Below are 12,937 nucleotides of genomic sequence, written 5' to 3'. Positions count from 1 at the left end.
CTGGCCAGAAAATTACCTCATTGATGCCTTTTAATTCCTGTAAGCTTCTTGAGAACAGAGCTGTTAGTTCATCTTGTATCCCTGTATTTGTTAAATAAGTAGATGAATTTTTTTTTTATTTTTTATTTTGGAGACAAGAGTCTCACTATGTTGCCCAGGCTGGAGTGCAATGACGTGATCTTGGCTCACTGCAACCTCCGCCTCATGGGTTCATATGATTCTCCTGCCTCAGCCTCCTGAGTACAGTAGCAGGCACTACAGGCGTGCGCCACCACACCTGGCTAATTTTTGTATTTTTAGTAGAGACGGAGTTTCACCATGTCGGCCAGGCTGGTCTTGAGCTCCTGACCTCAAATGATCTCCCCACCTCAGCCTCCCAAAGTGCTGGGATTACAGGCATGAGCCATCACGCCCGGCTGATGAATATGTTTTTAGTGTACCTAACGGATACGAAAGTTCAAAGGAAAAAATGCATATCATTTGAGGGGAGGACTGATAACTGCTTTTTTCACTCTTTGGCCATTTTTCCTTTGTTTTCTTTTCTCCTTGCTGTACGTGTCACCCATCTTGAAAGAATGTGCTTTAGTTCATTTAAAATAATGATTTCATTTTGTAGCACCTTGGTAATTTATTACTCTTCCTTAGGAGGAATAAAGCCTGTGCTAGTTGGATGATTGCTTTCGTCTTTACTTGTAATCTTTTAGAAAACAAGTACACAAGCTTTCCACTTGGACAGTCATTACGAATTCTTGATAACATCTGGTTGCTTAATTTGAAAAATGTGTAGCTATGAAGATTAATGATGGACCTTAACTGAGTTAAATTCAGACATATATAGGATCTGTATTAATCTCAGTCAACCCTTTCAAGCAGATGCCATATTTTGGGGAAAAGGAAATTGAAATGTACCAAGGAGCGGTAAGTTACGTGTCACATAAATTACTGCCTTATTTAGGGCTTTTATGATGCAGACATGGTTTTTCTTGAAGTTAGCAGTACTTTTGCACTTTTCTATTATGAATTTTTTATTGGAGAAACTTGAGTGACATTGTTTGATTTTTAATGATCTGCTTTTTATTTTTATTTTTTAATTTTTGTTATTTTATTTTTATTTTATTATTATTATTTTTTTGAGACAGAATTTTGCTCTTGTTGCCCAGGCTGGAGTGCAATGGCATGATCTCCGCTCACTGCAACCTCCGCCTTCCGGGTTCAAACAATTTTCCTGCCTCAGCCTCCCAAGTAGCTGAGATTACAGGCATGCACCACCACACCTGGCTAATTTTGTATTTTTAGTAGAGACGGTATTTCACCATGTTGGTCAGGCTAGTCTTGAACGCCTGACCTCAGGTGATCCACCTGCCTCAGCCTCCCAAAGTGCTGGTGAGCCACCATGCCTGGCCAATGATCTGCTTTTTAGAGCAGAGCTCAAAAGAGCTTAGGACTGTCTAATATTTGAGCCTTATTTGCATAGAAAATTTGTTAAATAGGATGTAGGACCTACAGCTTAGGGATCTTCCTGCTTCCATATATGCCACAAAAATCTAAGGAATAAAAATCAGTTATGGGTAAAAAAATAGAGCAATGGGTACTGATTTGCAGAATCAGAACCATTGTTAAACCATGACTATGACTTCAACATGAAAAATGAATCTTGTATTACTTCATTTATTAATTTGACCCTGGTTCCTATTCATAATCAGCTCCATAGCCATTTCAGTTGTATAGTAAAAATGGAAGCTGTAATTCTCCTTAATATATTTTATTCTGTGGTTCATCACTTCCCCAGGCCTCCCCATCTCTGCATCTTTTTCCTTTCCTTTTCCTTCCCACTGCAGCAGAAGCACAAGAGTATTCATTAATCCTGACCCCTAAAAAGCAAACAAAAGAGAGCCCACACAAATTCATCAGTTGAAGTGGAAGGCAATTTACCCAGAGCAAGAGCCCACCCCATTGTTGCCAGATGAATGATACTGGTAGCTGGAGCCGAAGGAGGCTGCCACGCGAAAGACCTTTGATAATGCTGCCTTTATGGGAGCCCAGCACAAGGGAAACACTGTCAGCAGAGGCTGGCCCTGCCCTAGTGCCCTGATCAGCAGGCGCACAGAGCTGGCTTGGCATCCTCAATGACAGCCAAGGCGCTGTAGATGGAAGTGCTGTGCATGTGTGTTTCTCTCCAGTTTTCTGAAAAGGGTTGCTGTATACACATCCCTTTTAGACCATTTATCTTTTGAAGTGTTCTCTTTAAGGAAATGTAGAATTTCTAAAAAATATGCTCAATTTTACTGCTAATAGTAACAGATTATTGTAAAACTGGTATTTACTGAGTGCCATGTACTATGTTATACTTGCAGCAATAATAAAGCAGCCCTGGATGCTGGCTGTGTCATAACATCTATCTCCATTTCACAGATGAGGAAACTGAGGCTCAGAGAGGTGAAGTACTAAAATCTACTGAGTGATGGAGCTAGGAGTTGAAGTCAGGTCCTAATGACTTTGAGAGTCTCAGGGGAGGGAAGAATCAGGTAAAGGAAATGCTCACTCTATAGTTTTGTCACAGATAGCTGAGAGGTTCAATAAGACCACAGATAGGAAACCAGTTTGGAAAATATAGAGTGACATGCAAAGGTCAAGTATGACAGTTCAGCAGCGTTGAAGCCTTACTGGGCAATGACTTTCCCCCACTGCCCATAGCTTGCTTTCCACTCCATTTCCTTCCATTTTCCATCTTCGTGTCTTTCTTACAGTCCTCTACTTTCTCATTTTCAAAGAGTCATTAATGATGTTTGTGCACTTGAGACCAGAAACCCAAAATGATGGTAACTGAGAGGGGTGCTAAGGGCTAAGTTTTGGTGACACTCTCACCTAAGTGAGAACCTGACCTAAAGAGGGGAATTTTTAAACAAAATTATGAGAGTCCATTGTTTTGGACTGATCTCATGCAGTAGCCCCTGACAGACCAGACCAAACCAAATCAACATGGAATCACTCATGTTACATGTGACATAATCGAAACTTTAAAGAAACAGACCAGGAGATGCCAGCAGGAGGAGGTCCGCTCTACTCTAACCCTTACAAAAAGTAACCTAGAGTCTTTGTTCCAGTCTTACAAACCCTACTGTTCTGTTATTTCTCAATGATATTTGAGAACAAGTAAGTACATTTTTACAATGGTGACAGAGTGACATCAGTGCCTAAAGTTTTGGTCAGTGTCTCAAAATTGAGAGGATGACCAAAAGAGGGAAATTGGACTGGGCATGGTGGCTCATGCCTATAATCCCAGCACATTGGGAAGCCAAGGTGGGAGGATCACTGGAGCCCAGGAGTTCAAGACCAGCCTGGGCAACATGGTGAGACCCCCGTCTCTATTTAAAAACAAAAACAAAAAAAACGAGAGGGGAATTGTTAAATTAAGTTTAGCCTAAAGCTGCCTCCTTACATATTTTAAGTTGGGTCTAAATGTTTTCTTCTTTTCTTTTTTCTTTTGAAACAAAGTCTCACTCTGTCACCCATGCTGAAGCGCAGTGCTGTGATCTTGGCTCACAGGAACCTCCACCTCCAGGACTCAAGCGATCCCCCGACCGCAGCTTCCCGAGCAAATAGCTGGGACTACAGGCACACACCACCATGTCCAGCTAATTTTGTTTCTTTTTTGTAGAGAGGAGGTCTCACTATGTTGCCCAGGTTGATCTGGAACTGCTGGGTTCAAGTGACCCTCTGGCCTTGCCTCCGAAAGTGCTGGGATTACAGGCATTAGCCGTCACACCCAGCCCTAAATATTTCTCTGTACACAGTGAACTGTAGCCTAACCAGATGTATAAACAAACTATAACCTACTTTTCTGCCAGTCACTGAGTTTTGGCCAATCAAAGGTGGCCAACTATTCAAACTGTGTTCAAATAAGGCAAATTCTAAACTAATCTGTAACTAATCTGGCTGTTTCTGTACCTCACTTCCATTTTCTAGATATATATTTGTTTGTTTGTTTGTTTTGTTTTGTTTTGAGACGGAGTCTCGCTCTTCACCAGACTGGAGTGCAATAGTGCAATCTCAGCTCACTGCAACCTCCACCTCCTGGATTCAAGCAATTCTCCTGCCTCAGCCTCCTGAGTAGCTGGGATTACAGGCATCTGCCAACACGCCTGGCTAATTTTTGTGTTTTTAGTAGATACTGGGTTTTGCCACGTTGGCCAGACTGGTCTCGGACTCCTGACCTCAAGTGATCCTCCCACCTCAGCCTCCCAAAGTGCTGAGATTACAGGCCTGAGCCAGGGCCAGCCCTCACTTCCATTTTCTGTATATCACTTTCCTTTTTCTGCCCAAAAATCTTATGGCATATGGCAGCACTGGAGGCTCTGTGAATCTATTCTTGTTCCAGGGCGGCCTTATTCACGAAGCATTCTTTGCTCAGTTAAACTCTGTTAAATTAAAATAATAGTTATAATAATCCTGCACAATCTTATTGTGGACTAGAAGTCCATTTAAAACCATATCCTGAGGTCCTATCCAGGTATCCACTCCTGACCATAAGGTTAAGGCAGAGATCACATATTCTGGTTCCTGCATAGGGTTCTTTAGGTGACCAGTCCTAGGCATAGCTTGCAGCCCTCACTGGGTAGCTCCCCCTATGAGCCCCCTGCCTACAGCATGGGAAGAACACTGGGTATCGGATACAAAGCCCCCTCATCCTAACCCCTCCCCACCAAACTCTCATCTTCCAGAGTACGGCAGTGAGCAGCAACTTCTCAGCCAGGCCCCCTTTTCTACAGTAAGTCACTGCACAATAAAATGGATTAAGTAAATTAATCCAAAGATGGATTAAGTAAGTTAAGCTTCACCTTTGTATATCACTCTGTCTTTTCAAATTGCTTTCCCATCCGTCATTTACACTGTGAGACTTGCAGCTTGGACGCTGTTATTCCCACAATTGTAGCTCACTGCATCCTCCAACTCCTGGACTCAAGCTGTCCTCCCACCTCAGCCTCCCAAGTAGCTAGGACTGCAGGCATGTGCTACCACACCCAGCTAATTAAATTTTTGTGTGTGTGTGGAGACTAGACTCCAAGTCCTAGGGTTAAACAACTCTTCTGCCTCAGCCTACCAAGTAGCTTGGAGTGATTACAGGCTAGGAGTGTTCTTTCTCCATATATACTCAACAAAGTATTTCTCTTTTTAGTAATTTTTGAGGTTGTGGTGAAGGTGGGTGTCAAGAAACTGTATAAAGCAGGGCTGAAGTCAGCCTGATAATTTATTAAGCATGGAAAATGTATTTAGTTTGATATTTGTGCATAGCTAAGATATCCCATAAGATGAAATCACAAACCCAGGAGAATATCTTAGTGTGGTAGGATTTTTTTTTCCAATAGAGATGAAACAAACTGGCCAAACTAGCTTATCCCTTTAAAGAACCACATCTTCTTGCCCTCTTCTTATGGAAAGATTTAAGTATTTTTTCTGATCCATAGATAATCTCACCTAATTCCCTCTGAGGCCCCAGAATCTACAACGTGGCCTCTTAGAAAAAATTACATAAGAGTTTAGAATTCTGGCAGAAGTCAGATCTAGGTGTTTGGCAGGCCTCTCCAAAGACCTGTTGCCCAAGTGTCTACAGAAACATTTAGAAATGGACTGTCACCTGCAGAGGCGTGTATGGGTGGAAGGGTGGGGTGCTGGAGTGTCTGAAGACACGGGGCACATCCGGAAGGCTGAATCATGGATATGCCTATGGGAGACTGCTTCCAAATTCCGTCTTAATTTTGTGAGGGTGTGACCTTGATGACCTAGGAAGTTTTATGAATTCTTGTATCATGCAACCTTTAAGATGTAATGATAGGCATTGGAACTATAGTGCACGATTCGTTTCCAAATTCAGGAAAAGAAATTTAATGTATTGCCTATCTGACCATGATTTTGTTTTTATTTTTAAATTTTTATTATTATTTATGTATTATTATTTTTTGCTTTTCTAGGCACAGTATGAAAACCCACCACATATCTATGCCCTTGCAGATAATATGTACAGAAACATGATCATTGACAGAGAGAACCAGTGCGTCATCATCAGGTATGAAAAAGATCCTTATCAGTGGGCGTGGAAGATATGAGACTATGCTGTGGTTATGGATTTCGGTCGATAAGCAGTGGTTTTGCAACAGCTACTGATATCACAGCCTGGTTAATGTGTCTGAGTAGCAAGCAGGTTAGCTGCTTTATCTTGCTTTATTTATCACTCTATATAATAGAGCTCCATAACATAAAACTTTTGAGCTTCCATGGGATTGCAGTAAGTATAATAAACATGTTTTCACTGTTTAGTCAGATGAAGTCCTTTTCTGTAGGTCCCTATTTTTTCTTTCCCTTCATAATTTAGTAGTTCATGTTTGAACATTTTTGGTGAACTTTGTCATTTGCATTGAATTTGAGGGAAGATTGCTGGTAATTGCCAACATTAGGTGTCTGTAGCCACATTTCATAATCCCTCTAGTCTGACATGGCTCTGAATCCTGGCTGGGTTTAAGTCAATCTTGTCCAACCTGTGGGCTGCAGGCCGTGGGCCACATGCGGCCTAGGACAGCTTTCAGTGTGGCCCAAAGCAAATTCGTAAACTTTCTTAAAACATTATGAGATTTTTTTGCCATTTGTTTTAAGCTCTTCAGCTATCATTTGTGTTAGTGTATTTTATGTGTGGCCCAAGACAATTCTTCTTCTTCCAGTGTGGCCCAGGGAAGCCAAAAGATTGGATACTCCTGCCTTAAGTGCTTTTAAAATTCTGCTTATTTAGAAAAATTAGCTGGGCATGGTGGCCCACGCCTCTAATTCCAGATACTAGGGAGACTGAGGTGGGAGAATCGCTTGAGCCTGGGATGAGGAGGTTGCAGTGAGCTGAGATCGTGCCACTGTACTCCAGCCTGAGTGACAGAGTGAGACTCCATCTCGAAAAAATAAAATAAAATAAAATTCTGCTTACTAACTCCAGTTGGGGTGGCTCACACCTGTAAGCCGCAGAGTTTGAGACCAGCCTGGGCAACATGGCGAAACCCCATCTCTACAAAAAAATATAAAAATTAGCCAGGCGTCTGGTGTCATTTGTCTGTAGTCCCAGCTACTGGGGAGGCTGAGTGGGGAGGATCACTTGAGCCAGGGAAGTCAAGGCTGCAGTGAGCTGAGACTGTGTCATTGCATTCCAGCCTGGGTAACAGAGCAAGACCCTGTCTCAAAAAAACAAAACAAAACAAAACAAAACAAAAAGGCTTATACCTGAGTGGAGGCTGAGACAGGCAGATCACTTGAAGTCAGGAGTTCAAGACCAGCCTTGGCAACATGGGGAAACCCTGTCTCTACTAAAAATACAAAAATTAGCCAGGCGTGGTGGTACATGCCTGTAGTCCCAGATACTCAGGAGGCTGAGGCAGGAGAATCACTTGAACCCAGGAGGCGGAAGCTGCAGTGAGCCAAGATCACGCCACTGCAGTCCAGCCTGGGCGACAGAGTGAGACTCCATCTCAAGAAAAAAAAAAAGCTCTGCTTACTATTGTGAATATTTTCAAACACTAGAAAGTATAAGCATCCATATTCTCATCACCTAGAATTTGACAGTTCACAATCTTATCATACGTATTTGTGTTCATCTTTTTTAGTTAATTTTTCTGAGACATTTTTGGGAAAAAAAAAACCTTTTATTGTGGATAATTACAAATATACACAAAATGAGAAAGAATAGTAGAATGTGTCCCTGTGTATCTATTATCCATTTTGCACTGTTGTCAGTATATGGCCAATTCTGTTTTATTTGGTCCTCCCATTCTGTCCCGCTTGATTACTTAAAGCAAATCTGGCAGGGCATGGCGGTAGATTCATTTCCAAGGTCAAGAAAAGAGTACATGTAATACTAGCACTTTGGGAAGCCAGGGGGCAGGAGGATCACTTGAGGCCAGGAATTGGAGATCAGCCTGGACAACACAGCGAACCCTGTCTCCATAAAAAAGATTTTTTTAATTAGCTGGGTGTGGTGGTGCACACCTGTAGCCCTAGCTACTAGGGAGTCTGAGGCAGGGAGATCGCTTGAGCCCAGGAGTTTGAGATTACAGTGAGCTGTGCTTGAACCACTGCACTCTAGCCAGGCGACAGAGATGGTGTTTTTTTTTTTTGTTTTGTTTTTTAATAAAGCAAACCCAAAGATCCCCTTTATTCCTCAATAATTAGTATGTGCCTCTAAGAAATCATTCTTATCACACCTTAAACATGAAGAATTCTTTTATAGTATCTAATATTTTCAGTATTCCAATTCCATGATTTTCCTATAAATTCTTTTTTATAGTTGGTTTATTTTTATTTAGGATCCAAACAAGGCCTACACACTGCACCTGGTTGCTGTGTCTCTTAGGTCTCTCGGTCTTTAACAATTTTCCCTTCCCCTTTTTGTTTTCTTGGCTTTGTTAAAAAAAAAAAAAAGGTTGTTTGTCCTGTAGATCTTGCTATACAGTCTGGCATTGCCTAATTGTATCCTATGATGTTGCGTAAGTATTCCATTGTCCCCTACATTTTCTGTAAATTAATAGTTATATCTAAAAACTTCATTAGACGCCGGGAGTGGTAGTTCACACCTGTGATCCCAGCACTCTTGGGTGGGCAGATTACGAGGTCAGGAGATCAAGACCATCCTGGCCAACATGGTGAAACCCCGTCTCTACTAAAATACAAAAAATTAGCCAGGCATGGCGGCGCATGGCGGCGCATGCCTGTAGTCCCAGCTACTTGGGAGGCTGAGGCAGGGAAATCACTTGAACCCAGGAAGCAGAGGTTTCAGTGAGCTGAGATTGCACCACTGCACTCAAGCCTGGCGACAGAGTGAGACTCTGTCTCAAAAAAAAAAAAAAAAAACTCGATCAGACTCAGATTCCGTTTTTGGCAAAGGAAACTTCATCAGTGATGCTGTGCACTTCATGCCTGTTGCTCTCTCTTCGTGTGTCCAGATTGTCAGTGAACCCGTCTGTTATAAATCATTTCAGAGCCATTGTTTAATTAGTGGTTGAAAAATCGTTGTTTTCTAATTCTATTATTTTTCTGCAGTTATTAGTTCTTTTGCTTGGTCACCTTCAAATAAAAACTATGTGGGAAAATTAGACAAAACACTGGATTCACTGCCATTACTCACCTATTTTCAAAACAATTGTTGCCCTAGCAGTCTGCCAAGGTGATGTGTTTTATTTTCAGTATTACTCAAACTAGTGGACTTTTAATATTGTACCTGTTTACATTGCAGTTATACTTTTCAAGGCTGAAATGATCCTGTTGTTGAACTGTGACAGTCTTTTTTCTTAGCTCTTATGTCCTTTGGACATGACCGCAGTAGGCTCTGTTGGTTTCCTTCTTTAAGATCTTCTAGCTCATCTTGTATATTTCCTGCGTAGAATCCACAGTCTCTTCAGGGGCCTTGGTTCTTTTCTTTTTCCTTTGCTTTTCCTTTTCTTTTGAGACCAAGTCTCATTCTGTCATCCAGGATGGAGTGCAGTGGTGTGATCTCAGCTCACCGCAACCTCCGCCTCCTGGGTTCAAGCGATTCTCCTGCCTCAGCCTCCTGAGTGGCTGGGGTTATAGGCATGCACCACCATGCCTGGCTAATTCATTCGCTTTTTTTTTTTTTTTTTTTTGAGACAGAGTCTCACTCTGTCGCCCAGGCTGGAGTGCAGTGGCACGATCTTGGCTCATTGCAACCTCCGCCTCCTGGGTTCAAGCAGTTCTCCTGCCTCAGCCTCCCGAGTAGCTGGGATTACAGGCACACGCCACCACATCTGGCTAATTTTTGTATTTTCAGTAGAGACGGGGTTTCCCCATGTTGGCCAGGCTGGTCTCAAACTCCTGACCTCAGGTAATCCGCCTGTCTTAGCCTCCCAAATTGCTAGGATTACAGGCATGAGCCACTGCGCCCAGCCTCTTTTGCATTTTTAGTAGACAGGGTTTCACCATGTTAGCCAGGCTGGTCTTGAACTCCTGACCTCAAGTTATCTGCCTACCTCAGCTTCCGAAAGTGCTGGGATTACAGGCACGAGGCACCGCACCCCGCTAGGCCTTGGTTCATTTTAATGGGAAATGGCATTAAGAGACCACTAAACTGGACACCAAGAGTGCTCACTGCCCTGTGTTGTCAGTGCCTATAGTTCTTTAAAAGTACAAAGCTAGGGAATATGAGCTTTTTAAGAGAAAAATGAAATTGAAAAATTAATTGTTTTCAGTTAATTTTTAAGATTTCAGAGTTTTTATTTCTTTGATTTTAATTTTTGTATCCCATTTATCTTATGCTGAACAATCTTAGTTCCTGATTACATTAGCAATTATTTGCATTGCATTGTATGCGTTTTAGACAGATAGAATAAGTTTGTTAATGCTGTTAAAGTCACAATACCAATATTATTAGTAGCAATACTGAATTCATTTTAAAATTTCTTGGTTGGTTTTTGTCCAAATATCCAGTATTTACAGTCAAAATACTGGGTTTCATAAAAGTCACTTAAAATAATCCTTTTCTATGTCAACCTGACCTACAGTTGGGTTCATTTATTTCATTTACAATTTCAGTTGTTTAGCATTTTTAAATGTAATTTTGTTTTTATAATTATGCAAAACATTTACATGGTTCCAAAGGCAATACTGCAAAACATGAGCACTGAAGCATTTCAAGGTAAATATATATCTGAAGTATTTGGAGGTGAATATAGACTTCATGACATTTTACCCCTAAATATTTCCACATGCATCTCTGAGAAATTGAAACATTTTCTTACTAATCCCAAGACCATTATCATAACTCAGTAATTAATAGTACATTTTCAACATCATCTAAAAACTTCAAACTTCTCTAATAGTCGCAAACGTCCTTTTCTGCTGGTTTATGCAAATCAAGTAACGCTGAATGCATTTGGTTATGAATCATAAATTTATTTTTATCCTACCACAATTGCCCTATTACTGCTGTTTTTTTTCATGACACTGACTTTTTGAAGAGACCAAAACTAGTTTTCCTACAGACATCATTTACATTTGTCTAATTGCTTCTTCCTGGTCTCACTATACTTATTCCTTCAATTGGATTTTCTACAAGTTTAAGGTTATATCTAATGACTTGATCAGATGCAGATGCAAGTTAAATTTTATGAGGAGGAACACTTGGGTCATGTTGAATTCGGTTGCTTAATAGGAAGTGGTTCTGTTTGATACTAAGCGGAGGTCACCGGCTACTAGAGAGGCAGGAGGTATTTTCCTAGCTGGAATTTCATGAGGGTCCAGGATGAGTTTTCTGATAGAGTCCTCTGCCCTTTCTCTTTCCTCACATTTTCCCTCTTTTGGGTGTGTGTCAAAACCAGTGGGATGGGAATGGTCTTCTTACATGAGCTTGCCAGTCTAGAGGCCCCCTCAGTCTTCTGCAGCCCACGTGTCTCCCTCCACCTGCCACTGCAAGGTCCACCTGCACCGAAGCGGGATAATGCCCACTTCCGATCCTTGTTTCCAGCTGTTCAGGTGGCAGAGATTTCAAGGACCTGCTCCCAGGGATTTCTATTGCAGTGGCTGTGTTTTCATTTAGGAGATGTGCTTTAATTTAGGAGCTACCCGGAGTTGGGCCAAACTTCAGGTTAAGGGCACAGGCCTCCAGTAGACTGCCCACCCTGCAGACATCAGCTGCATGTTCAGGGCTCCCCAGGCCACCCTCATCAATTCAGGGGTTCCCACTACCCCCCGCCCCCCCAGGTTCAGTAATTCGCTAGAACAACTCACAAAACTCAGAAAAGCCCTACACTTAGGATTACAGTTTCGTTCTGGCAAAAGGAGGATACAAATTAGAGCCAAACAAAAGAGGTTGAGGGCAAGGTCTGGGAGGGTCCCGAGGTGGAGCTTCTGGTTTTCCTCTCCCTGTGGAGTCATGGACAGCGCTACCTCCTACCGGTATGAGGTGTGACAATACTCACAGTATTGCCAACCAGAAAACATCACCTGAGCCTCTGATGTTTGGGCTTGATCGTGCACCGCCTGCCTGGCCCACCTTCAGTTTCCAGCTGCTCTCGAAGGCTTGTGCAAATGCCTTTAGTTCCCAGTTGGAGGTCAGAATTGTGATGGTATGTCCCAAAGCCCCCGACATAAATCATATCGTCAGACTCTCCTATGGTCAAAGCCCCCAAGAAAGGAAAAGCACTCCTCTTAGGTAGGACATTCCAGGGGCATAGACATCACCGCCCAGTCACCGAGGGCAAAAGCCTGAGCCCTTGAGTTAATTCTCTTCTGCACCAGGGCTGTGGTTTGTCTGCTTTGAGAAAGCAAATTGGAAACCTCTGGCATGCCGTGGTTCATGCTCACCTGACCCTGGGCAGCACACCTCACACCTGTCTGGGCCTTGGCTTTTTCACCTGTGAAGGAACTGGTTTTGGAACTCTTCCTTCCAAATAATGTTGGAGAGGAGGAAAGGCAGGGAAATCCTGTTCTGGGTGGAAAGGCCAAGTTTGTAGCCCCTGACACTGGATGGGGCAGGTGCTCCATCTGTTAGGGGCCGAGTTGAATGGTGCCTTTTAAAATGTGTTTGTGAGCAGAAAACAAACAAAAAATCCATTTTCTTGGAGGCTGGAAGAGAAGCCTGCTCCTCATGCTAAGGGATTCTGGCATGGCTGGAAAGATTAGGAATCTTTAGTGTCATTTAATTAGGAAATTAAAAGTGAGCGATGACCTAATTTCTATGGTGGTGTTTTAGACTTCCACCTCCCAGTTTCCCTGGTGTGACTTTGTCTAAATGACACTTTAGATGGCATAATGCAGCCCATAAAGGCGGCGTTTCTAGTTTCCTGTCAGTCTTACTCATGTTTTCCAACGCAGTGGATACGGTGACAGGATGGACTGGCACCTGACCATTTCAAGACTAGAAATGAGTGTAACAAATCGGATTTTTTTTTTTTTT

General features: G+C 42.3%; 1 protein-coding gene across 1 annotated transcript in view; it reads left to right on the top strand.

Annotated features, from left to right (window-relative positions):
* The window catches only part of MYO1E (myosin IE), a 236,483-nt gene that overhangs the window by 110,677 nt on the left and 112,869 nt on the right, over positions 1-12,937 (top strand). The window contains exons 3-4 of the mRNA XM_510448.8: positions 829-918; positions 5,970-6,064. Coding sequence (XP_510448.2) covers positions 829-918; positions 5,970-6,064 — 185 coding nt within the window. The remainder of the gene's footprint in view (positions 1-828; positions 919-5,969; positions 6,065-12,937) is intronic.

This window comes from Pan troglodytes, chromosome 16 (genome assembly GCF_028858775.2).
Source record: "Pan troglodytes isolate AG18354 chromosome 16, NHGRI_mPanTro3-v2.0_pri, whole genome shotgun sequence".
Lineage (NCBI taxonomy): Eukaryota > Metazoa > Chordata > Mammalia > Primates > Hominidae > Pan > Pan troglodytes.
The sequence above is the reverse complement of the archived record's forward strand: the minus strand, read 5'-3'. Positions and strand labels throughout refer to the sequence as shown.